This window comes from Diadema antillarum, unplaced genomic scaffold (assembly GCF_040938485.1).
Source record: "Diadema antillarum isolate AM-2024a unplaced genomic scaffold, OU_Dant_1.0 seq00001698_RagTag, whole genome shotgun sequence".
Lineage (NCBI taxonomy): Eukaryota > Metazoa > Echinodermata > Echinoidea > Diadematoida > Diadematidae > Diadema > Diadema antillarum.
The window spans coordinates 226,529-252,637 of NW_027272389.1; the positions used below are offsets into that span (position 1 = coordinate 226,529).

The following is a 26,109-nucleotide window of genomic DNA, read 5'->3' on the forward strand; positions in this document are numbered from 1 at the left end:
CACAAATGATTCACTTACCTACTACATCACTATTAAAGTATTATTGCACGTCGCTACACAGTACGTGGGGTGATCGCAGGTGTAATAACTGTAGAAAACTCTTCTAAAACTCGACTTAGGTTGATTTGTCTGATGGAACAGCAGTTTTCACACATGGGTTGTCTAGGAGTCCTAGATTCTAGACGAATGGGATGTAATTTAATGATGAGTGATCCAGTCGATGTCATCGCAGTATGCAATCTACGTGTCCCGCAAATTGTACATAATAATCGGCAACGTATAGTAATGATTTTATCCCCAGTCTACAATTACCTTCAAATTATTTTTTATTTTTGTTAAATATGCCCACAATTTATTTAAGGTGGTCTTAAGGTATTTTTAATAAATTTTTGGTACTCATTTCTATCTTGATAAAATGAATTACATTACATGTATTTTCATATAGAGTCACGCACTTCGCTGGCTCTCCAGACATCGACACCGGATGAGCGACAGTATACACGATATCGATACGTCATTGCGTGTAAAATGGGTTTAGACGTATGAATACCGCACCTGCCTGTGTTGCACAGCTGACTCAAAATACTGGACCAGTCAAGAAGGTTGAGACCTAGGCCTACCTGAATTGTGGAATGATGAAAAACACGCTAGTTGGAGCTCTGGCTGCACCCTTTCCCTCAGCCCATGTTGCCATCAGCATTGAGCGTGGATTCATTCTGCATTCTGTGACTCATTCTCAATATCAATATTGCATTGATAATTATGTCCAAGGCCAAGCATAGACAGCAGAGTGTGCGTACATATGCTGTGATATGCTGTGATTCAATGAGCAGGGCCCTGGAGATCGAACGCAAATTTTTCGGGTAACGTCGCGTAGACTCGATCGTAAATCCGTGGTTATAACAGTAACACTCTTCAACACAACAGGCACAGCAACTCACAGTGCATTCGTGCCAACAGAATGATACAAGATGGCTGCATTCTCGGCATACAAGCAAGTTTTCAAGATTTTTCGCCGCGTCACCGTCAAGAGGGTGATTTGGTGCCTCTTCCTTGTATTATTGATATCGCTTGTGCTCACATATGTGAACGTAGTGTCGGTTCTTGACGAGGAGAACACAGATAGGTAAGCTCGTATGCAGTGACAGTAGGAGCTCAATTACCGGGTACTCTTGTTTAGTAGAATAAGAACTGTTTACCGGTACTCGAGTAAATTTACTAAGTTAACAATAATCATGACTTGAGTTTGACGTGAAGAGTGTGACTAGGGGTAGGGACTACGGATCTAGGGTCTATGAAAAAAAAAAAATATTAGGCCAATCAGCTAGATAAAGGGCTGAATGGAGTGTGTAGTAAACTGATTTAAATTTACATACGTGATGTCTTGGCTGACTGACCCGAAACAGCTGTTTTCTTTGCAGGTGCTGAATGAAGCAGAAGCCTGAGAAGGAAAGCAGGCTGCAGATTTTTTTACTCTGAGTGGGCCATCACAAAAGGAGACTATTAGATTTAAACTTAATTTTGTCTCTGATTCAGTGACATTGTCATTGTCTCCTCTCAGCTAGCTCAGGTGGCCCAGATATGACTGAGTAGGCCTATAGACTTCATTTTGTACCACTGCACTGCCACTGGCACTGCCATTGACAGATTTTTTTTTCTTAACAATGTTTTTTCAATAGTCAAAGGAATTTTATACAGTTAACCGTGCTCTGACAGAGTGATTTTATTTGCCCCTAATGTTAGTTGAAGGTTTTGTGAAAATCCTTTCAGTGGTTCATATCACAAGACTTTCTTAGTTCATCTTTAAAGCACTCGCATGAAATCCTTAATCTGATTGGCTGACAAAGAATTGTCAGAAAAAATATCTTACAAAACACTTGATGTCATGATGAAGTGCATGCCCCCCCCCCCCCCCCCATGAATTACATTTTAACCTGGGAACTACCATGTATGCTTTCCGTATCAAATGTCTTCATATAGGAATGCTATGGCTAGATTCATATTTTTGAACAACAGTCAAATTAAAGGAAAAGATGTGGAAATGTTGGCTGCCTTGTCTTTGACAGGGCGTACAAAGATTTCTTTCAAGACCGACAAGAACGAAGCAGGCATACAGGAGGTGATGACTTCGGTGATCTGGGAGACCTAGACATGGCTGCGTCCAAGAATCTCATCTCCAGTCGAATCATCGAGGCTTCTGAAATCAGCATCGAAGGGTGGTGGATGTCACACGCCCGATGGGACTACGAAATTGACTGTGACGCTGGCCGCCCAGGTCTTTGTGCCAAGGTAGGAGCTGTGAGATGGAAAGATGCCTGTCTTTGGAACCTTCCTTGGCTAAGTCATTTAAATACATTCTGATCACGTTGAATCCATAGTCTTGTTACCTTTGTCTCACTATTTCATTGTCTTATGAGCTATTTGAAGATGAATAATGATTTTAATGTCATAGTTATTTACTCTACATCTCCCCATCCCCCTCAAATGATAAAATAAATCTTAAAAAATGATGTCCAGGATAACCCTTTTTAGAGGATGGGAAATTGTTTTCAAGTACCATTTACTGCGTCTGCTCCCATTTTGGGTCAAATTTTAGTAAAAGTCAAATTTAGTTGATTTTAGTGAAGAAGGTCAGTTATAGGTATGATATGATTGCTACCCATATCATCTTGACACAATTTGTCTATTGTTTCCCCTTTTTCCATTCAAAGGTATTGAAGGTGTCATGCAGCCCAGATAGTGTTAGGTCCATTTACCAATTCTTGCCAGTAAGTATGACTTGAAGCTATTTGTTACAAAATGAAAGTTTGAAATGGCCATAAGCCATCTTTTGTTTTTCTTTTAAAATCTTCCCATTGACATATTTCTTTTTCTTTTTCAATTGTCTTTCTTGTATATGTCTTGTTTCATGTCTTCAATATGCACTTCAGATAAGAGTCTTGAAAGAAAAGGGTCTGTTTAACAAAACAAAATATAGTAGATAATGCCGGGGATGGCTATTTGTACCACTGGTAATTTCCTCAAGAAGTGAGCTAATATAAGCAATAGAAACAAGTGTAAAAAAAAAGTACTCGTGATTATTTTAGAGTGACTTTTATCTGCATAGCTCTACCACTTGAATGTAATTTTTATGCCTCCGCCACAAAGTGGTGCCGGAGGCATTATGTTTTCGGGTTGTCCGTCCGTCCGTCCGTAATGAATTTTGTGGACAAGGTAACTATAAAAACCTGTTGAGGTATCCTAATGAAACTTGGCATGTATGTGTATTAGGGGGTGAAGTTGTGCCTATCAACTTTTGGGTGCACATGCTGAAGGTCAAAGGTCAAAAGGTCAAGGTCAAATACATAAAATTTCACTATTTCCACCATATCTATTGAATGCCTGAAGATATTTTCTTGAAACTTAGTGTAAACATGTATTACCCAATTAAGATTCTCTGGTGATAGTTATGGGTTATGAGGTCAAAGGTTCAAGGTCAAAAGGTCAGGGTCAAATACAGAAAATTTCACTATTTCCACCATATCTATTGAATGCCTGAAGATATTTTCTTGAAACTTAGCGTATACATGTATTACCCAATTAAGATTCTCTGGTGAAAGTTTGGGTCGTGAGGTCAAAGGTCAAAAGGTCAAGTAAAAATATTAAAACTTCTTTTTTTTCTCCGTACCTTGGAAAATTGTTCAAGGTATCTTCATGGAACATAGTATATACATGTACTTACTGGAAGTGATTATCTAGAGAATGTAGGGTTCATGGGGTCAAAGGTCAGGGGTCAAAGGTCAAGTGCAACACTTCAAAATTTTACTATTTCCCTCATATTTATGCAATGCCAGCAGGGTTATTTTTTTTTTTTTTTACACTTGGTGTATGCATGTGTAACCTAATAGAAATTCTCTGGAAAGTTTATTTTTTCTTCTTTTTTTGCCTCAAAGGTCAAAAGGTCAAAGATCAAGTGAAAGTGCTGAACTAACTTTTTCCTCCATATCTCGGAAGTGGCTCAAGTTCTCCTGAAACTCAGTACATATCATGCATGTTCTACCTGAAAATGATTGTCTTATGAATTTTAGGGTCAAGGGCCAGATGAAAATGGTAACAATTTACTATTCAATTCAGAAATTGCACTTTTTCTCCACACCTGTACCTTGAAAATTACTCAATGCCTAAATGTATGAATGGGTCAAAGTCAAGTTAAAGTCCTTAAATCCCTAGATACATGCTCTCCTATTCATCCAATTAAACCTAGGTCAAGGAAGGTGAACATTCAACACATTTGTGACAAACTTGTCATTTCAATATTTTGCCAATTTTGTGAAAATGTAATCACACATTGTCCACATGTACTATCTACACCTATTAGGAAAATCATGCATTATGGCGGAGGCATACCAGTCGCCAAAGCGACATTTCTAGTTTTATTTTTGATTATTTCTTAGGATGCGTCAATTATTGAAGTATGCTTTATAGATTTATCCACTCTTTAATTTTCTCTGCTGCTTTCCATCAAAATACATTTGTTTCCTTGTAAATGTGTCCTAAGAACATAAGTAATTTGTGTGGTAGAGTTTTCATCTCTCCTATTTTTCCCCTCGATACAGGTCAATCCTCACATCAGGTTGAAAGGGGTGCAGTTTTCAGCACGCAGTGCAGCCTCAAGTCTGAAGAAGCATTTAGATGTGGTGAGCTCTTCTTAGATCTAGTATAATGTGCCCAAAGTTAGTTGTGTAATACAGCGCTTCAACTAATTCCTTATCAACGGTTGTTCACTCCTCTGCATAGTGCCTCTTCTGCATGATAGAGAACCCTAATTTTACATATTGTGTCCGTAAACTCCTCCGTTATTGTTTAGCTGTGGATTTAAGGAGTTGTTGTGCATTGATTTGCCACTTGGAATTCCTAGTGGGAGTTTTGTTCTGTAAAATTAAATGAATTTTGAAAAATATATTTTCAGTATCTGGTTATTCACAACACTATTTTCCTTTTGTTGTCTGAATGCATTTTCATAACTGTGATTTTGTTTTCCTACCTTCAAACTGCAGGGAGGAGCAGCTACATTTAGTGCAATAGCATTTTTGAAATACACAGACAACTCACACGAGAGACTCAGGTGAGTTTATTTTGTGAGAGAGTATTTTGCATTTTATGCCTTGGTGCTTGTATTTGTACATCGTTATTGTGTCGAGTTTCAATTCCATGAACAACCTGTGTATGAAGGACAAATGTGTTTCAGAATAATCTCAACACAACTTCATTTGGCACAATTTCAAATGCAACAAAAGTGCATCTGGCCTTCTGAACTCAGCTAAAATAGGGCAGTATTGCACAGTGTGTTGATAATCAGGTACATGAGCATGAGAAAAATTCAACACAAAAAAGAGGTACATGTTGTTATGTACGGGTGTGCCATTATATTAGACTGATAAAAATTTCAAGTGTAAAAAAAAGTTCATCTGACCTTCTGATCTCAGCTTAATTAGGACAATATTGCACTTTTTTTAGTGTGTTGATAATCAGTTAGGTGAGGGTGAGAAAAATTCACCGCAGGAAAGAGATGCATGTAAATATGTTCTGGTGTGTCATTTTTATGTTAGAGGGATAAAAATACAAATGCACAGGGTGTCTGTCATTGTAGGACAAAATTGGGTTACCTCACTGTCTTGCCCAATTCTGCCCCAAGATTTTGGTATAAAGTAGTCTTTTTATGTACAAGTTGTATGTAGAAGTGTACAATGTATCTTAGAGAACTGATATTGCCTTTGAATGCCAAAGGTTTGTTCGAGTCCCCATAACTTTCAATAGTCATCTTTTTAAGATCAGTGGATCCCTACGATTATGATTTGTGTAATCTTGGCTGAATGAATCACACAAACCAGGCTTGTTCTGGTTTTGGACCATCTTCTCTGGTGTGAAAATGAGTGCAAAGGCCTATAGTACATATTTTATGTGTGATTTAAGTTGTTTCTTTTCATGGTCCAGTGACTTTCTTTGACCTTTGACTTGTGTTCTTACAGATTAGAATTTCCTGGTGGGACACATCCTTTCTTGCCAGCCAGTGTTAACAAGGTAAAGAATTTGAATAATTTGTGTGGTTTTTTTTTTCCTATTTATTTCCTCAACCTGTTTCTGTTACTCTTTTCCCAAACCACCAATAGTACCTACAACTAACAATAATCGTAACTACTGTGACAATAGGGAGGTTATGACCAACAAATCATCTGTTGGCATCTTTGTTGTTACTGGGGAAGGTGCATTTATCACAACTTACACTCATGAATTCCTCCATGAATTGGGATTCTTGATGTGAAGCCTGAGCTATCACTGGGGTGCCAACAAAGCTATTAATGCAGATGGAAACTATGATTTACAACCGTTTCATGAGTGCCATTTTTTTTGTGTGTGTGTGTGTGCTAGTTTAAAGGTCTTTTATACCTTTTACAAACATCACCAAATTTTGCATGGTTAAAGAAAAATGTGTCCCAAAATTTTATTTGAAATTTTACGGTAATACACCTTAAGAGTTTTTTCAAAAAGAAATAAAAAACTAACCTCATATCACATGATAATATGCTCCCCTTTTGTACTGAGAATAATGGTCAGATTTTTTTTGGAGTCAAATAAATTTACTTGAAATCTGCATTATTGTTTTCCCCTCCATCGTTTTTAAAAAAAAAATTCCAGATTTATCATTTTGAAGAAAGGTCTGAATTGCCTACCTCTACAATGTAACAGCTTATGAAAGGAATCTGATTATCAGGTTTGTAAAAGGGACACACAAATTTTAAATAATGATGCAATATTCCTGTGTTTGTTACTACCTTTTTTTAAATGTACCCTGTATAGGAGCTGAGTTATACTTGTAGTCAGCTTCTACCATGAGTAGACTTTCATTCTCTGTCGGACAAGGTGATTTGAAGATGGCCCTTTTGCTTTGTTTCGCCTGTGCATTGATGTCATGTTTACTTAGTAGTATTTCATATCTGCATTGGTGATAAGGTTTGAGATATTTAATCAGTGTAGGGTGCTGAAAAACAAATATTTTGATCATTAAATGATTCTCTCTAAAGTTCTCTTTCCAACCTTTATACACGCAGACATTATTGCCAGCAAAAACGGTGGAGAGCATCACTGTAATGCTTTGTTGCTATGGTTACGAGGGACACATCAAAGTCAGTGATGTAGAACTCTTTGCCTTCACTGGTGAGTATCACAAAGTTTCTGCAAACTTATAAAACTCTGTGCACCTCTTTAGTTGTGTCTAAAGTAAAATACATGTATGTCTTGCAGAGAAAGCAATTTCGGAATGAAGAGTTTCATTGCAAAACAATTTAATGCCATTCTTGTTAATTTGAAATATTTGTGATTGATAATAAGAAACATGGAATGATATTTGTAATAACTTCCAGAATATTCCTGTCATGTAACAAGTGGGGTATTATTGGAAAGGTTTTATTTTGCTCTATCTGGTTGTAAACTTATGTTACAATGTTTAAAAGTGATGCTCGCCCAGTTTTGTGACTAAACTTTTCAGAAAGTCAGAGTCTCAGAGGAGCACAAATTTGTGAGAAATGTAACAAATATTGAGAAGGTAAAGGGTGCCAGAAAGCCCCATATGCATAGGACTTCTAAATGTGATTTTGTAATTCCTATATTTAACTGAGGCAAATGAGATAAGTGCTTGGAATTCGTTGATGCATTTTGAAGTCTCTGATCCTCTGTAGTCAGCCTGTGGAACACAGTATTGAGTCTACTTCATGCCTTGTCGTATCAGGGATGTCAAGTTCAAAAAAATTTTATGAGTGAGATTTTCATGACTCGGCATTGCTCGGCATCTCGGCGCGCGAATGTGCCAGCGAGCGAGGGTGTGGGAGGGGTTTTTCCCCCCTGTGGCCTCCCACGGTAGGGAGCTTTTTCAATTTTTAGCTTATTTTGAAAGACAAAAGGGAAATGAACCTTCAAGTGCAAGGGTATCACTTTAATCTTTTGAGCTATGCTCATTATTATAGGCCAAAGTTGCAGACTTCGCCCGATGCGTGAGAAAAATGGGTGCCATGCGTGAGATCGTGAGACGACCCCTAAATGCTTGAGTCTCACGCAGAATGCGTGAGACTTGGTAGCTCTGTCGTATTTCTTCGATGAATTTTTTTGCATGAAAGCCATGACACAATGAGAGCATGTTTTGCCATTTGTGTGCATATGTACATGCGTGTGTCTGTGAGTACATGTGTTTGTCTCTCTGTGTGTGTCCACTTATGTGTCTGTCCGTTTGTTTGTGTGTGTGTTTGCCTGTCTGTCTGTCTATGGATGTCTCTGTGTTCAAACTTGAACTCAACTGCATAAGAACTGCACACCTAATAAGAGAGTATATGGTATCTTCATTGTCGATATGACCAGCACTGATTAATTTCTCATCTATTCCTTGTCCCTCAGACACTCGCCCATCAATAACCCCCCTCACTCGAGATGAAGTGGTCCTCCCGTGCACACAAGGGAGACCCGCATCCGTTCCCAAGAAACCCTCGTACCACACAGAGCATGTACTAACAGCAGACAACACTCAGATTGTAAGTCCAGCCGTAGGCTGAGATCTGAATCAGTGGATTGTTTTGTGTCTCATCTTCTTTGATTTATGCTAAATGTGAAAAAAAAATGATGAAAAATGTCATGAATGGTCGGACCATACCAAGTGCTACTTTGTTAATTTGTTCGAGAGATACGATAGAGGAAAATGAACATAGTTGCTTTGGAGTTCAGTTGGGAATCAAACACACACACACACTAAAAAAAAAAAACCTTGAGGAGGAAGTGATAGAGTGTCAGAACATAAATGACTAAACGACAATTCTGTTGTAACGTGTACTTTATCTTTCCATCTGAACATTCGAAATAGTACAAAAATGTGTACTAGATTTTTTCTTGCACACAAAGTAACTTGGGCATAGACAGTTGTATTTCAGCTTTTCTACTTCTGCGAAATGAACTGTTTTGTATCATTTGTCCCAAAAATGTACATGTTACATCTTTTACTTAGTCATGTTGAAAAGTTTACCAAAGATTTCCCAAGTACAAGGTATGTAAGCTTGAGTGCAGAATATGGATAATGTGGGATGAGGATCTGACTAACACTATGCACAACAAACACCAACTAATTAACTGACAAGGCGTGGTTCACAAAACCAAATGTTTTTGGTGAAGTTTTTGTTATTAGAGCTCCTAGTGCCATTTTGACACGTGCACTTCTCTTGATTTATGAATAATTGAGCTATAGGTGATGTGAATCCTCCAATTTGAAAAAAAAGAACAATTAAAGCAAAAGATGCATGTGCTAGATTAAACTATGATGAGGGGTGTATGTCCACACATGATGCCAGAAGATAGCTTTCCTGCTATGATGGGCATTGGTTCTACAGACCTCCCAACCATTCTAATTTTGGAGGAAAGAATCTGAATTTTGAACATTCCAGGCTCTTAATAGGGGTTTCCCTTTTTTGTGTGTGTGATAATTTTACTACACAGTCCTATGGGATCTTCTCTTCCTTTCCTACTTTTGAGCCAAATCATCCATGTTTTTCAGTCAGAAAAGTTGGGAGGTCTGGTTCTACGCCCCCTTCCCCCCCCCCCCCCATCTCATTGCCGCAGAGAGCAAGAGAGAGAGCCCATATTTGTCCCAGCCTTATTGATTTTTCATCCCGCCAGAAGTTCAATGATGTGACCCTCATCACACACGCCTCGCTGGACCGCATCGACGGAGTCCTGCGGATGCTGAGCAGCTGGGAGGCTCCCTGCTCCATCTCGCTCTATCTCCCCATCAAAGCTGATGAGAGGGAGGAGGATATTGAGTGGAAGAAGTAGGTTGACCTCTGCTCTTCCTGTTATTAAAAAAAAAAAAGAAGCATTTTCTCTACTACGCAGAAGACATGTGACCTTTTCATGCAACAAATCTTCGCCTCCCTTGTTCATTTGATTCGTGCCTGAGTTACTTGCAGACATAATGCTGTCTGTCAGTTTAGCAAACATGTATTTCAGCAGTGTGTAGGGCAGTGGAGGCTGACGGAACCTGGTTATGATTTCAGTAGGAATGCTTTCACCTGGGATATGTATCGATTGTAGGTGGATTTTGTTTTATCTTCTTCTTATTCTTTGTTTGTTTGGGCAGTGCAGAATGCCCAATTTTTAGGGGTGTTTTGTAGTTTGATGTTGAACGTGCATGTTTGAACTTTCGGTTTTCACCAAATTTCATTCCATCAAAATGGTGTTCCTTATTACAATTTCCCTAGTATCAACTGCCATGTGCATACAGATTTTCTGTTCTTTTTGTGCAGTGCATTATTTCTCCCAGCATTTTGTTTAACTATTGTATTAGACTGTGAGGTAGAAATCGTTTGATCATTCCTATAACCTAAACTTTAACATCAATGGAACATTTCATGAGCAAATTTCATGAGCATTTTGAACAAAAATAAGGTTTTTTTTTATTTGTCCAGTATATGGGATTTTCTGTGTGTTGTTATTTGATATGTACGCCTTTGATAAGTTCGAAGGTAGAGATGAGTATACAGTGTCTGTATCTTTTTTAATGAACATCTTAATATTTCTTGTATGTGTTCAAGGCTGTATGTGTTCAAGAAAATGAGAATCCTTCAGACGCGGACAGACATAGACCTCACACTGGTGTATTCAAACACAGTGAGTATGGATGAGGAGGGAATTGCGATAGAGTGACAAGTCTTACATACGCCATTATGCACAGGATGTATAAATGTTTTGCAGTAAGTGAAGGGTTCAAACTGTTCTCCCCATGACGTAGAAGTTACTCTAGGTTTGGAGGCAAAGAGAAAATACTAAAACTATAAAGTTGACAATGATGTGTTCTACCATTATGCAGAAGTCAAATCATTTAAAAAAAAGAAGAAAAAAAGCTGTTTGATAGAGCAGCCTGTGATAATATAAACCATGTCAAATTCCATGAAATGATAAACATGTAGTTCCTTTGCTATTTCTGTTCTTTCAGTCGTTCCATCCCTTTACTAATGATTTATAATGCATGTGTCTGAACTAATTGCTGTCATAACATGTGAACATTTGATGTCATTGATTTTTTTTTTCAGATGGATGATGTGTACCCCATCAACTACATGCGAAATGTGGCAATAAGGTATGCCAGTGACTCCAGTAGTTTCTTTGTACTTGTGAACATGGGGTAGAAAATAATGTGAAAGTCCAAGGTTTTGAGATAGGCACAAGTGATAATGATGTTGTATGAAATATTATGATGAAAGATACCGAGATATCATTTCTGGTAGCCCCATCAAAATTTTTTAAAATAGCTAACCAAGAGTTTAAACTAAATGGTGTATTTTTATGCCTCCGCCACGAAGTGGTGGCGGAGGCATTATGTTTTCGGGTTGTCCGTCCGTAATCAATTTTGTGGACAGCGTAGCTAAAAAAAACCGTTTGAGGTATCTTACTGAAACTTGGCATGTATATGTATGAGTGGGTGAAGTTGTGCCTATCAACATTAAGGTGCACATGCTTAAGGTCAAATGCTCAAAATTTCACTATTTCCTCCATATCCATGCAATGCCTGAAGGTATTTTCTTGAAACTTAGTGTATATATGAACTACCAAATTAAGATTCCCCAGAGAGAGTTTGAGTCATGAGGTCAAAGGTCAAGTCTAAAGGTTGAAATGTCATGTTTTTCTCCATATCTTGCAAGTTCAAGGTATCTTCGTGGAACTTAGTATATATGCATGTACTGATGGGCAGTGATTATCTAGGGAAGTTGGGGGTCATGGGTCAAAGGTCAGGGAGGTCAAAGTTCAAGGTCAACTCCTCAAAATGTCACTACTTCCCTCATATTTATGCAATTCCTGAAGGTTTTTTTTAAAACTTGATATATGCCTGTATTACCCAATATATATTTTGTGGGAAGTTTCTTGTCAAAAGGTCAAAGGTCAAAAGATCAAGTGTAAGTGCTTAATTGCACCTCTTCCTCCATAACTTGAAAGTAGCTCAAGGTATCATCATGAAACTTACATATTAATGCATGTTCTACCTAACAGTGATTCTCTTTGGAACTTTAAGGTCAAAGGTCAAGGCCAGGTTTAGATATTGATATTTTACCATTTGATACTGAAATTACACTTTTTCTCCATACCTTGAAAATCACTCCATGCATAAACTTATAAAATGGTCAACAGTCAAGTAAAAATCCTCAATTCCCAAAATACCTGCACTCTGACATTTTAATCATCCATCCAATTGAACTAGGAAAGTTAACATTTGGCACATTTGTGGCAAAGCTGTCATTTAAATATTTTGCCAATTATATGAAACTGTCATCACACATTGTCAAGACATTGTACTATAGATCTATTAGGAGAACCATACATTATAGCGGAGGCATACCAGTCGCCGTAAGCGACATTTCTAATTTTAAGCTTGAAGTAAAACTTGATTCACATCATTGCTGAAGGTCAAACGTGTAGCAAATTTACACATACTGCGGGGCATTCATCAAGATTTTACCAGCAGTCATAGATACGTGGATCTTGGGACGATTATAACAAACGTAAGTCGGAATGATCCCTTGCATTTGCCCTTGAATCTTAAGATTTTGATTGGATGCTTTGAACGTAGAGCCATGGGGATAGAATGTCTTCCCTACTATCTAAAGATTAATTTCATCCGAAGAAAAGGAGTACCATTGGATTATGACACTGTAGACTATTATTCATTGTGTTTTTGAATGCATCACAGGCATTTAGTGCCTCCTTGGGACTCCATCTTTGGCATGTAAATGAAATTCCCTGCTGGTTGATAGTGTAATGTACCCATGGAGGGTCCAGAAAGATTACTGGGTATGCTTGAAACTGCCATGTAATCTTTCCAGGGGCAGTCAATGTGATTCCTTTGTACGAAGGGAAACATTCAAGTGAAAAAAAGAAAAGAAAAATCAGATCATCCTTTCATGCTAGCTATCAACATTACTTATACTCATGCTTGTGAAAGGAATAATTATTTGGATTAATCTGTTGAAGAGTAGTCCCGAGTATAATTGGGCAACTGTCTATGGAAAATGCGTGTTAGAACTGAATTAGCTCGTCCTCAACGGGTTAAGATTCAGTGATGCCATTTTCCCACCTTGCCTCTAGCCACTCTAAGACGAAGTACATTTTGCTGCTGGACGCGGATTTCTTGCCTTCGCCCACACTCCACAACCACTTCCTGCAAGTCATTGAACAGTGGCCCACTGCGCAGGGTGATGGCGAGATGAAGACAGCCTTTGTCGTGCCAGCGTTTGATTACATCGATGATCAGGAGGTGAGAGGGGGACTTGGGAAGATCTATTTCACAGATGTACCTCCAAGGGTTGTTTGATTTTAAAGAGACGGTGTTCCTCCACTCCCCATACTTTCTACCTGTCAAGTGTAAAACTGTGAATTTCTGTCATAATCCATGGTAATCTACTTTAAATGTATACATTTCTAATATGATACATCATTTTTAATCAGAGATATGAGATTCACACACTTTGTCTGAAATAATTGTCTCATAAGATGACCTTTAGATCCAGAAATCTACGAACAAAAGTCTTTAAGCACATGATGAAATGTATAACTTCCTAAAGATCGTGGTATAAGTTAAAAGGTTGGATATGGACTAGATTTGTTTTGAATAATTATCATCTTAATAACCTAGACTTGTTACAGGCAAATAGGCATGTGGAGTTCTTGTGCTCTGGAAAGAACATAGGAAAGAAACATTGCAAGCATGAAAATAGTTCAATCTGCAAAATTTTTCTTGATTATCAACTGGATATAACCTACTTACAGGTCTGTATGCAACACAGTTGATATGGTTTTGCAATATTTGAAATAACTTTAACATAAAAAAGCAGATGATGGACATGCATGAAGGTTATAGAGACTGGACAAACCTGTCTTAGATAGGGGTATGTCCTCCATAACCTGGCCCTACAGGTCAGTACATGTTTACAAATCTTGTTCCCATATATTCATGATTGAACATATTGCAGATATGATGGCCTGATTGTACAGTCAACAAAGTTAATTTGTTTGAATTTCTGAAATATAACTGAACTCTAAACCTGGACTTGAAGATAAACTTCTATGTATACTAAAAAGAGTGGCAACTCATAGATAGATAGAAGTAAAAGTTATGGAAGAGACAAAACTTGTGTCCATTATTAAACCATAAACCTGGACTTACAGGCAATTTAAGCAAATCAAGTTCTATATAGGTTATGGTCTGGAAGGAGTTAACTTGAACATCCTGGACATGAAAGTAATACAATCAACAAACTTGATCACAATACTATTTGGATAACCTGGACTTGCAGGTCAATACACACCTTGAAAGAGAAGACTGTGAATTATGAATAAAAATAAAAATAAAAAATCACATTGGAGATGTAAACGTTGCAATTAGTCTCAACAAACATGTTGTGAATGACCACTTAATAACCTGGACAAAGTGGCTGCAGACATGTCTGCATCACTAGCCGGCTACTAGCCCGGGAACTATGCTGCGCAGACCGCCTAAACTAGATTGATAGCAGAGTGTGCGGCGGAATCTGCAAATTAACATGTTTTAGTAAATAAAGAATAGAATTAAAATATTTGTTACCTGTACAACCAACAAGAGTTGCCATTAACTGAACCACTTTAGTCCGCTTTTCTCTGACCGCGTAGCTCGGGTCTGATTCTGCATATAGACAAGTGTGTTCCTCCCACAACTCTACGAGCCTTTCGTCTCTTTCTTGGGTCCACAATGAAGCCATTTTGATTTGCACAGCTCGCTAGTGCTATTGTACTTTGTATCGATACTTTTTGACGTCAGTACAGTGCTGAATCGTGATTGGCTGAAAGTTGCCGTCACAGTCTACGACCAGTCATGAAAATTTGACATGTCGAATCTTCGAGACGGAGCTTATGACCGAGTCATAGACTGGAGACTGACATGGCTCTGACGTCACACTTCTAGTCTTAAGACCGGTGAATCGGGGCAAAATCATGTAGTGTGTGGCGGGCTGTACATGTCAATATAATTACTGTATAAGCTGTTATTTTCATACCTGGTTACCGTACCTGGTTGTGGGCATTAAAGTTATACAGAACTTATTGTCTGGATGCAGTGACTAACAAACTTATGTTTGCTGTGCTGTGCGGTTTATTGAGAACATGGCCGTGAAAATTGCTGCTCAAGGTCAATTTTGTCCTTTTTTGTCGTCCATGTTTTCTCTGAGTTAGATTTGAAAGAGTTGAGTGATGTGCTGTTTACTACATAATCTGGGAGATTATTCCATTCTGTGATAATGCGCTGTGAGAAGACATTTGACCCCTTTTGAGTTTTGCATCTATTCTTCGTCACCTTGTACTTGTGCCCGTTGGTTCTGTTGTCTGTTCTCAAGTTGAAAAAAACTTGCTTAGTCTGATGTCTTCCAGGTCATTCATAATCTTGAATGTTTGGATGAGAACTGCTCGGTGTCTGTGGTAATTAATGAAGGTAATTTCAGTTCTCCTAGTCTCTCCAGATATGTGAGGTTCGTGAGGTAAGGTATTGACTTGGTTGCTCGTCTTTGGACCTTCTCTATCTTCTGTGTATCCCTTTTCAAGCAAGGGTGCCATATCTGGGAGCAATATTCCAGTGATGGGCGTACTACAGATTTGTAGAGTTGGATGAATGATCGTTGACCTAGGGAAGAAAACGAGGGTTTAATTTTCACGAATTTTGCAAAATACTGTTGAACCGCAAATTTAACAACACACGAAAATGTCACTATGCACTAGTGTAATAGTGCGTCTACAATAGCCTCAATATCACTTCGCGAAAACATCACCTCGCAAAAATGTTTGTGAGCTCGTGATTCACGAAAATATCTGTACGCGAAAATAACAGCTTATACACTATACAGCTCATTTACACTCCTTGAAAGAAAAGAACATGAATCATAAATTTAAAGAAACACATTATCAATGTGAACATTGTGTCAACAAACATGTCTTGAATTTAATAACCTGGACTGTTAGGTCAATATGTATCCACATGAAGGTTAGACAGTCTGCAAAATTTATCTGTCTGATATATACCTGACATCTGAATACTTGGACTTACATGTTAGTATGGAAATAAAGTTCTTAAAACATTGATAGGCTCTTAATTTAGATATCATCATAAATGAGAAAGTCTTAAAATTAGGAACTTGTTGCTCTGTTACTAACTCCATAGCCAGAACTGACAGGCAACAAACAACACATTCTGAACCAGTTACAAACTGAAAGGAACATAAACCTTAAAAGGAACATAAAACTTAAAAGGAACATCATATGCCACAAAGTTATGCAATCAACAAGCTTTATCTTTAACACATAAGCAATAACCTGTAATATAATTACTAAATTTACATGTTGGTTACATACATGTAGCAACTGTCATTCCACACTTCTGTGTCTCCCTATCTTGAAGGCTTATATAAAGAGTTTACACTTTCAGGCTTACATTATGATTATCCAGGCCCTTTTGTGCACAAATACAAATTAGCATTACAATCTAATAATGTAGGCAAATGTAATGTAGTCTCTCCTTCAGATGTGTATAAATCAATCAAGCGATTGCTTTGTAACATTGCCCACCTTTTGCAACAACTGGTAAGATCCATGCCGACTAATTGGCTGACTAATTGGTTGACTAATCATTATGACGTGTAATAATACATGTAATAATACATTACATGACGGGTAATCATAGTCTGTAAAGAGCATTGAAAATTTTAACAAGTCTTAAATGTGCTATGTAAAAGTAACTATTATTGTTATCATTATGACATTCGCTATTGAGTTTTGATGACAGTTCTGCACAAGCACATGATGACATCACCAAGCATGTAAACTACTAGAGGCTCTTTGTCAATCTTCCACTTTTCCCATTCGTCTTGGCCTTAGAATGGATCATTGTTATATTCAGGGCTTAGCTTTTAATATCTGAAGTGTTCAATGACACCAATATTGAGTGGTCTCTTCTTCATATACCTGGTACTAACATTTCGCCTGTGGTGAAAGCTCTGGTCCCATCGCTACTTGTGGCCATTCACCAATCACCAATTTGTATACTGATGTTCATGAATGCTCTTCCTCTCTTCTCACCAGGCCCATGCCAGCCTGCCAGCCACAAAGGCCGAACTCATCCAACTCATGAAGCAGGACCCGCCAACAGTCTCCATATTCCGTATCCTTTCCTCGTGCTCGCTGGAGTACTGAAAAAATGCCATTACCGTGACAATTTGTATATCCAGAGAATATCTTGAGATTGGTGTGTGTATTTGGAGAGCTTATGTATAGCATCAGCAGAGATAGAGGTTAGAGCTCAAATTAATGCCCCCCCCCCCCACCCAGCCAAGGTTAGTAAAGAGGTTTCTAAGTGAGAAATGTGACGTATCATGAGTGAAGAAAAGTATTTTTTATGTTACAGTTGTAAGAGTTTGCCCTTACGTAACTATCTAGTATGTATGATAATAATAGATTTACATCATGCTGGAGATAACCCTATTCTGCATTGCTGATTGGTGAAAGAATAAAGGACAATGTTTTATGAGGCCATTCTACAGCCAAGAGAGCCATGAAATATTCATGTTACGAATTGGGTTATCAGTATAATTCCTTGACAACCTCCTCCCCAGGATTCTACGAGTCGCCATTGTCTCATGGACCAACCAACTATGCCCAGTGGTACACGGCCAGTGAACCATATCACACTGTTTATTATGAGGACAAGTATGAGCCGTATCTCATCTTACAGTAAGTCATCCCCTTAATGATTATTGAGGTTTTTTAGCTCACCTGAGCCAAAGGCTCAAGTGAGCTATTGCGATCGCCCTTCGTCCGGCGTCCGTCGTCCGTCGTCCGTCGTCCGTCGTCCGTCGTCCGTAAACTTTTTACATTTTCATCTTCTTCTTGAAAACCCCAAGACCGATTTTCATCAAACTTGGCAGGTAGCATCCCTAGGGGGTTAGGAACTCAATTTGTTAAAATGGGCACCATGACCCACCCAGGGGGCCCCCAGGGAGGCCCAAACCCCCCAAAATTAAGGAATCTTTAAAAATCTTCTTCTCTAGAACCAGAAGTGATAGAGCTAAGTTAATACTATGAGTTAGTTCATTGATGACTGTAGTTTCAAGTTTGTTCATGGCAGAATCAGGGATGCCCCCCTTGGGACCCAGGGGAGGGGGGTGGGGAGGGGTTCTAATGGGGCCTAAATTGTACATTTTCATCTTCTTCTTGAGAACCCCATGACCCATTTTCACCAAACTTGGCAGGTAGCATCCCTAGGGGGTTAGGAACTCAATTTGTTAAAATGGGCACCATGCCCCACCCAGTTGGCCCCCAGGGGACCCCCAGGGGGCCCAAATCCTCCAAAATTAAGGAATCTTTAAAAATCTTCTTCTCTAGAACCAGAAGTGATGGAGCTAAGTTAATACTATGAGTTAGAACATTGATGACTGCAGTTTCAAGTTTGTTCATGGCAGAATTAGGGGTGCCCCCCTTGGGACCCAGGGGAGGGAGGTGAGGAGGGGTCCTAATGGGGCCTAAATTGTACATTTTTATCTTCTTTTTTAGAACCCCATGACCCATTTTCACCAAACTTGGCAGGTAGCATCCCTAAGGGGTTAGGATCTCAATTTGTTAAAATGGGCACCATGTCCCACCCAGGGGGCCCCCAGGGGGGCCCAAACCCCCCAAATGAAGGAATCGTTAAAAATTTTCTCTAGAATCAGAAGTTATACAGCTAAGATAATACTATGAGTGAGTACATTAATGACTGTAGTTTCGAGTTTGTTCATAGGAGATCCAGGGGTGCCCCTCTTGGGGGTAGGGGTGGGGGGGGGGGGGGTGGTTAGGAAGGTCCAAATGGGGGCCTGAATCGTACATTGTCATCTTCTTCCTGAAAACCTCATGATAAATTTTCGTCAAACTTGGCAGGTAGCATCCTTAGGGGGTCAGGATCTCAATTTATCAAAATGGGCACCATGCCCCACCCAGAGGGCCCCAGGGGGCCCCCAATTCCCCAAATTAAGGAATCTTTAAAAATTTTGGCCCTTATTGTACATTTTCATCTTCTACTTCAGAATGCCTGGTCAAATTTTGGTAGAGCTGTGAATAATTTAGATTAGTGACTGCGTGAAAGGTGAACTTGCGATACTCAGGTGAGCGCTAGACCCGCGGGTCTCTTGTTTCCTTTTGAATTCAGATGCACCATCATGTTCTTATTTTGATATTTTTAGCTTTATTGCCTTCCATCTATGCTTCGCCACTGTGGGAGGTGGGTCACCGTAGTTCAAAGTTGTTTTGCTTGTACCTACAGTAACAGATAGAACTTAGTGCAATTATCCAATGTGAATTCCTTGACAAAAGAAAATATTAAAAAACTGGATTACTGCAGTGAGTCATGTGATAAAATTCTTTTTGTTGAGGCTAGCGAGGGAAATCGGCAAGTTCATGATGGCAGTGTTCTCCGTTAGTATGCAATCCAGTAGCTACTTGGAATGGGTGTGGTCCCGAACCATTCTGTAGCATTCAGCTTGCGATGTGAGAGTTTGGGTAATACAGTGCAGCAACATGCAGCATGGGGGGTGGGGATGCTGTAGAGCGTGGCTCTTCAGTTCCAGGAAGCGCTTGCACACAAGCAGTTGGTGGCATGTCTGTAGGACTTGAATACTGTAAAACAGGATATATTCGCGGCATGAAAATTTCGGGAATTGGAGCTGATGGCCTTTCTCGCAGCATGAAGTTTTTGCGACTTGCTACTGGCATCCAATGCATACCATATAGGCAAGAACTATCGCGTGCACCTTAATTTCACAAATGTTGCCACTCACGAAATTAAATTGCACGCGAACGTTCCTCGTTTTACAGTAGATGAAACTACACATAGTTCTACAACGGTACCATTAGAATTCATTCAAAAATAAAACGCATTTGTGGTCCCGCCCATCACTTACCTGTACAGAGACATTGCAATACCTAGACAGCATAATTTCACTGTGAACAGATATGTCGCTCCATTCGCAGTACCCTCATGGGAATTATACAAACATTAGCAGCTATAACAAGGCTATACATTTGAATGGCATGCAGTTGCTCTATACAGATTAACCTGTGAGATACACCATTGGGATTACTCTGTGATGGTTCGTTATGCTTCGTGTGGATGTGACTTTTGTACCACTGCTGTCATTCTCTGCAATTGTGATCATTTGGTAACATTAGTCGACCATCACCACCATCATTAGCATAAATTATTATTCATGTTTGACTTTCTGTATTTTTTTTTTCTGTTGCCTAGAAAATCAGAGATGCCGATGTACGATGAGAGGTTTACAGGATACGGCATGAACAAGATCACTCACATTTTTGAATTGCATGCAGCAGGGTGAGTAGGTTCTTCTTCCAGTATGCTTAAAAGAATCTGAGCAGTAAAGGTTTAGCTCCCATAAAATCTATGCTTCAAAAAAAGTAAGAGTTCAACTGTTGTTCTGTTTGGACTTTGTCTGTGGTTCTTTGAGAATTAATTCCTAGTTGTCAAATTATCAGGCTCACCATTAGTGTCAGTCCCTGAAACTACAATAATGAATTGGATTTTGGTAATAGATGCGTAATAAATATTTTCAATTGTTCATTTATGATATCAAAAAGAATTTGGTATTCTATCTTGACTCTCAAGCTGATCTTACTACTTATGGTTGTAGATGTTGCTGGGGCGACAAGACCTCGTATCTACAAAATGTCTAATGTTCAGGAGAGCCGAAAAACATTGCAGCCAAAGCACTATAGCAATTGGGATAGCCTTTCCTTTGACATGCCATGGTGGCTTCATTTTTTGGATTAAGACAGTTGGGATTTGCCCAGGACATCACTTAACCCATTATTTGACCATTAATCAAAAAAAGTCATTTTCACCAATATTTCAGATACAAGGTCTTGTCACCCCAGCGACGTATACTAAGTAATGATTTTTCTGATGTATTTCTTTTGTAAAGTTTTGTTTATCAAAATGTTGCCAAAAAAAAGAGGTTAATGAATTTAAAATTTGGATAGAAGAAGAACAGTCTGTACTAGATGATTGCTACATTTCAAATATGATGATGTGTGAATCAGATATGCCAGGAATGTTTCTCTCGTCATACTCCCTATTCTCAGGTACGAGTTTGTAGTGCTACCGGACGCCTGGGTGATCCACTTCCCGCACAGCATGTCGTCCCAGAACGCACGCTTCCTCAGCGACCCCATCAGCAGGCTGACCAATCGCGTCGCTCGCTTGGAGTTTGTGGCAGACGTTATGAGGAAGTACGGGGTCGGGCCATGCAAGGGGTCACCCACGTAGCAAAATGGCCGGGCTGGAAACGCGGGAAGGGAGTAACAAACCAAAGCAACTATGTATGTAGTCTCCTTGTCTTCAAAGTGTGTGATGTTTGTTGAAATCATGTTGCAGTTCTGTGTGAAACTCATGCGTCCGGAAGCTCCAACAAGTATTTTTGCTCCACCAGTAGTATCTCTACAGTACATTTTACCGTTACATTGAGCTGATATACAAATACTGCATGGTCATAAAGTGCGATGGTAAGGCAAATGGTTAAGTTGTGCAAGGGAAGTACTTGATCGTAAGTATTAATAGTAGCCGATTGAACATGTGCTTGTAATTGAATGCATGCCTGGAAAAGTATGCTTATTGTGACATCAGAGGAGTGTGATGGTGCAAAACTGCAAATTGATGAAGAGCCTATCTCGGGGTAAATGTATGTGGTTAATTACATCAAAGTGCGCTATAAAACACTGCTTGAGAGAACCTCCAGGGTCAACAGTGAAAGCCAGCCGTTGTGCTTTTTTTTAAAGCAAATTTCACATCATGAACAGCCAACCAATCAGAGAGCAAGGATTGTTTTAGGTTTTGTGTAACAGTGAATAATTAGCTGTTAGGTTGCACAAAGCGAATTAACTAGCTCTAACAGAGCACAAGATGACATCTTCTTGGCCACACATTGCCAGAATATTTATTCTTGTAACTACAGCCTAGAACAGGAAACATTTCATCACCTGACACATCTAGACAGAATGTTAATGCCCAAATTTGAAAATATTTCAAATGATTTTTAACTCGCCAAAGTATGATGCATAAACTGAAAACGGTAACCTTGCCCAGGGAAGAAAATGGAATTTTGTGATCTTGCTATCGATAACTGCATGTCAGCCGCCAAATTCATGCTTGGCTTGCCTCTAGTCTTTTCAAAACCGTCTGCCACAATATGAGACTTCAACAATATTGTGCATAATTTCTGTCATACGACTTCTGTAGAGTGAGAGACAATCAATACATGTCTTTTCCACTTGAATGATTGTAGCTTGTATGGTTTGTTTTCACACAAATCAAGAGTAAACATTACGTGTAAAAGTAGTGGTATCATACATGAAGAGACAAAAATTACACAAGCGATTTGATAAGATCAACTCAGGGTAGACAACTCAAAATTAACGGTAACAATAATATCCAACACTATCATAATGCCAGTATGGAGTTTGAAACATTAATTGCCAACATTTATCTTCCGCAAATTGTCCTTTTTAGAGGAGTATGCTGTTTACTATGACCGTGTGATGCAGCTGTGGTATGCTTGATCGGAAGCTAGCAGCTTCGCTTGTCAAACGACACAAATCAATTATATTTCGTCCTTTTAGGAAATTTGCTGAGTTTCACAGTGTTTGTCAAATGCCTCATGCAGATAAAAAATGATGTGGCAAAAATTTGAGAAGCAATCTACTCGTAGAAGTCTGCTGCAATGCTCGGATTAATCATCTTGTTCTTTCTGAAATCGCATCAAGCCTGACTTACAGCAGGTCTGTAGATATTTTGCCGAGGCCTTTTCTGAAAGAGAGATTTTCGTCACATTAATTCCTGCCGGGTCAGGTCTAAACACTAGAATATATATGAATTTTGTAATTATTTATTTGTGATACTTCATGGACAATTTGACCTACTCCATTGTGTATTGCCATAGTTACAAGACAAGTCAGTAATGTGATAATTTAGGTATTCAGTCAAATGAACAACAACAACAACAACAACAACAACTACAAAACCTAAGCAACTGGGTTATTTACATAGTTTTCCCTGAAAGGGACAGGGTTGTTATTTTGCAGTATGACATTCAGCAACCGGTTGATAAGTTGATTTCTGGTAATATGTCTGACATACAGTGTACTTGAAATTACATTACTTTATATATGTATATCATGGTTTCATACAAACTTTTTTCTCTGGTGGCCCAAACGGACCACAAAAATATTTAAATTTGAAATTTTTGTGACCTGAAAACGAAATGTAGTAGGAGGATATAATAAGAAACATAGCAGTCACTTTTTAATCTTAGTTGGCCGATCGGGCCACTAAATAACCTTTTTAGAAGTTTGATGGCCCGACATCAAATTTTAGTGGCCACAAGCCACCGGGCTACTGCTAATGTCGAGCCCTGTACAGTATGTCAAAAAAAAAGAAGATTACAATCAGATTTTCGCATTGATAACTTCCAATATGAGTAAAATGTCTAAATTCTACTTCAGGGTCTTAAAATGTAACATCTTAGCAGTATTTTGCGGAAAACCCCATTGAATTTGGATAAGTGGTCACAGAGAAATGTGGATCATCGTAAAGCATGTATGTCATGGGTCTGATTCTACCAAGTTTAGCACTTGGATGGTCTTCGAACTGCACAATGTGTGAACACAATGGACAGAACTTGGAGGGAAGTGATTCCTGACATGCTCTACAAAATTCCTCTTTTCTCTTTGACCACTGAAGCAAAACGAATGGGGTTTTCTGTGAGATGTGGGTAATAAGTTTATTTCCATACCCTGAAATTGTATTTGGATTGATTCACTATTTTGAAAGTTATCATTACAGAGGGTACCATTATATTTTTTTTTTTTTTTTTTTTTTTTTGGGGGGGGGACATATGGTATATGTAAATATGACACTTGAATACATATGTAAAGTATATTATGAAGACACTAGGGCTGAAACACTCTTATGGAGGGATATCAACCTCAGCATAGGGTATTATATTGTTAATTTTAAGTCTATTAAAAAAAAAAAAACTTAGGCTCTAAGGTCAGTGGGCTGCAACAGTGTAGAATAGATGCATTGTTCGACGATTCTGTGTGTCTTTGTTAGTATTATATGTGTTTGTATGTGTGTGTGTGGCTGTGTGTATGTGTGATAGACACTGCCAATAAATGTAATTAAGACTTAAAAGCGCCAGGCATTGCATCAACGTGTGTGTATTGCATTGGACTGGTGGGAAGTGGTGTAGATGTATTGTATGTACTGTAGCATCAATGACTGTGCAGAGGATACGATTGAGCCTGTATCGGCACTTCTACCAAAGTTTGTGATATGTCATCTTGTAATATGTTGTAATTTGTTGTCATGTTCAGTGTGCTGTGTATAGCATGAAGACAATGAAATATGTATTCAGCACTTGGATTTTTTTTTTTTTGGCAATAAAACAGTAGAAGACAAGGCCAGAGATACCTGAAGATACAAGCCAAATTCAGCCAATAAACCAGAAAGTTCTGACTGTGTGGTAGTAATTAAATCACCTGTTGTGGTGTCGCAACATCTCATGCAGGCATTTCAAAGTAATACAAAGTATTACAATATTCCCCAAATAACTGTCTGTGTCATAGATGGTGTTTATGAACATTATTGACATGATATCTCTTCAAGCAGAAATGTGAAGATAGAATGTTGAGAAAAGTGAGAAGGTAGTGATATTTCACACGTAAAGAAAAAAGATATGAAAAATTAGGGAAAACTAATTGAGTGCTGTCACAGTCCTGTGTCAGTAACAACCATTTTGAAATGTCAGCAAAATGGTCTGTTAAGTGATTCGTCGGCAATTATTGTGTTCAAACCTTCCTGTTTGTGCTGATTTTCTCTGGTCTTTTCAGTGGTCTGTGTCTTTTTTTCTTCATTGCTTTCATTCCAGATCTCTTTCTTTGGTTACAATTTCTACAGATCGAACATGTTTTTTAAGCCATTATGAAAATGTACTGGTGGTGTCTTGCATTTGAATTATATTCATTTCTCTATTTTGTGAGATTAAGCTGTATCTGACTTTAAGATTTCAAGCATGTTTAGCGTCACAAGGATTCAGTAAGATGTGAGATTGAATTTCATCACACCTTTTGTTTGTCTTAGACTCCTATTTCTTGCCTTTTGTATTATTGTGCCATCGACTTTTCCAGTAGACGTTTTTATATTTTTTTATTCTTCTATCATTCAGTATGCCAGTACAAGTATTCTTTCTTGTCAAAGTATGTTTTGTCTTAAATTGGTGCATTTTAATACTTTATATTCCACGGTGTTATGTATATTTCTGACGTAAAAAAAAAAAATGCAGTGGGCAGTGTTCTGAAAGTATTACTCAACGTGTGTGTTTGTCTTGTAAATATCATCCGACTGTGATGCAGCCTAGGGTTTCACTGTAGTGTGTTAGATCACCAGAAGCACTTTTGTATATTGTGTGTTTTTTTACTACAGCCGAGGAGGAAATTGTTAAAGACGATGGGTCTTGATGCAACAGGAGCATCCACAGTTTGGGAATGGATGATTGGATAGAAAGGATAGGCCTGCAGTATTGTAGCACTTGACTTTGTTATGTAACAGTTTGTAAGATATGTTTCTCCCATAAATACCTCATAGCACCATTGCCTGATGCTTGTTGATGTTTTACCTGGTTTTTGTATGAAAGCAGGCAATAGTAATCATGCAAGTTTAGACCACATGCAGAGCAAAATGTATTTCATATTGAAATATCAAATTCCCAGGTTTTTCGCAGAAGCAAGAAGTTCTGTAATCATGTATGTTCTATTCTGTTTTTTTTTCTCTCTCTCTCTCGTGACAGGCTGAAACTTGTATCGTTTTTGTGTACTCTCCTAGGAGAGTGAGCACTATGCTACTCTCATGTGACAGTATTATGCATGCGTCAGCTGTTTTTTATAGAGTTCAATGTACTTTACGTTTTACAGTAGGCATCAAAACGT

The 26,109-nt window shown here is 38.6% G+C and overlaps 1 protein-coding gene across 1 annotated transcript; it reads left to right on the top strand.

Moving 5' to 3' along the window:
- Positions 1 to 710: 710 nt before the first annotated feature.
- On the top strand, positions 711 to 21,403 carry LOC139711737 (uncharacterized). The gene is made up of 16 exons (XM_071623594.1): positions 711 to 1,126; positions 2,067 to 2,289; positions 2,712 to 2,768; positions 4,596 to 4,676; positions 5,037 to 5,104; positions 6,009 to 6,060; positions 7,089 to 7,194; positions 8,425 to 8,558; positions 9,691 to 9,842; positions 10,605 to 10,680; positions 11,103 to 11,149; positions 13,150 to 13,318; positions 17,164 to 17,242; positions 17,694 to 17,811; positions 20,357 to 20,443; positions 21,211 to 21,403. Exons 1-16 carry the CDS (start codon positions 972 to 974, stop codon positions 21,392 to 21,394), a joined length of 1,788 nt encoding a protein of 595 aa, XP_071479695.1. The 5' UTR covers positions 711 to 971; the 3' UTR covers positions 21,395 to 21,403.
- Positions 21,404 to 26,109: the final 4,706 nt, after the last annotated feature.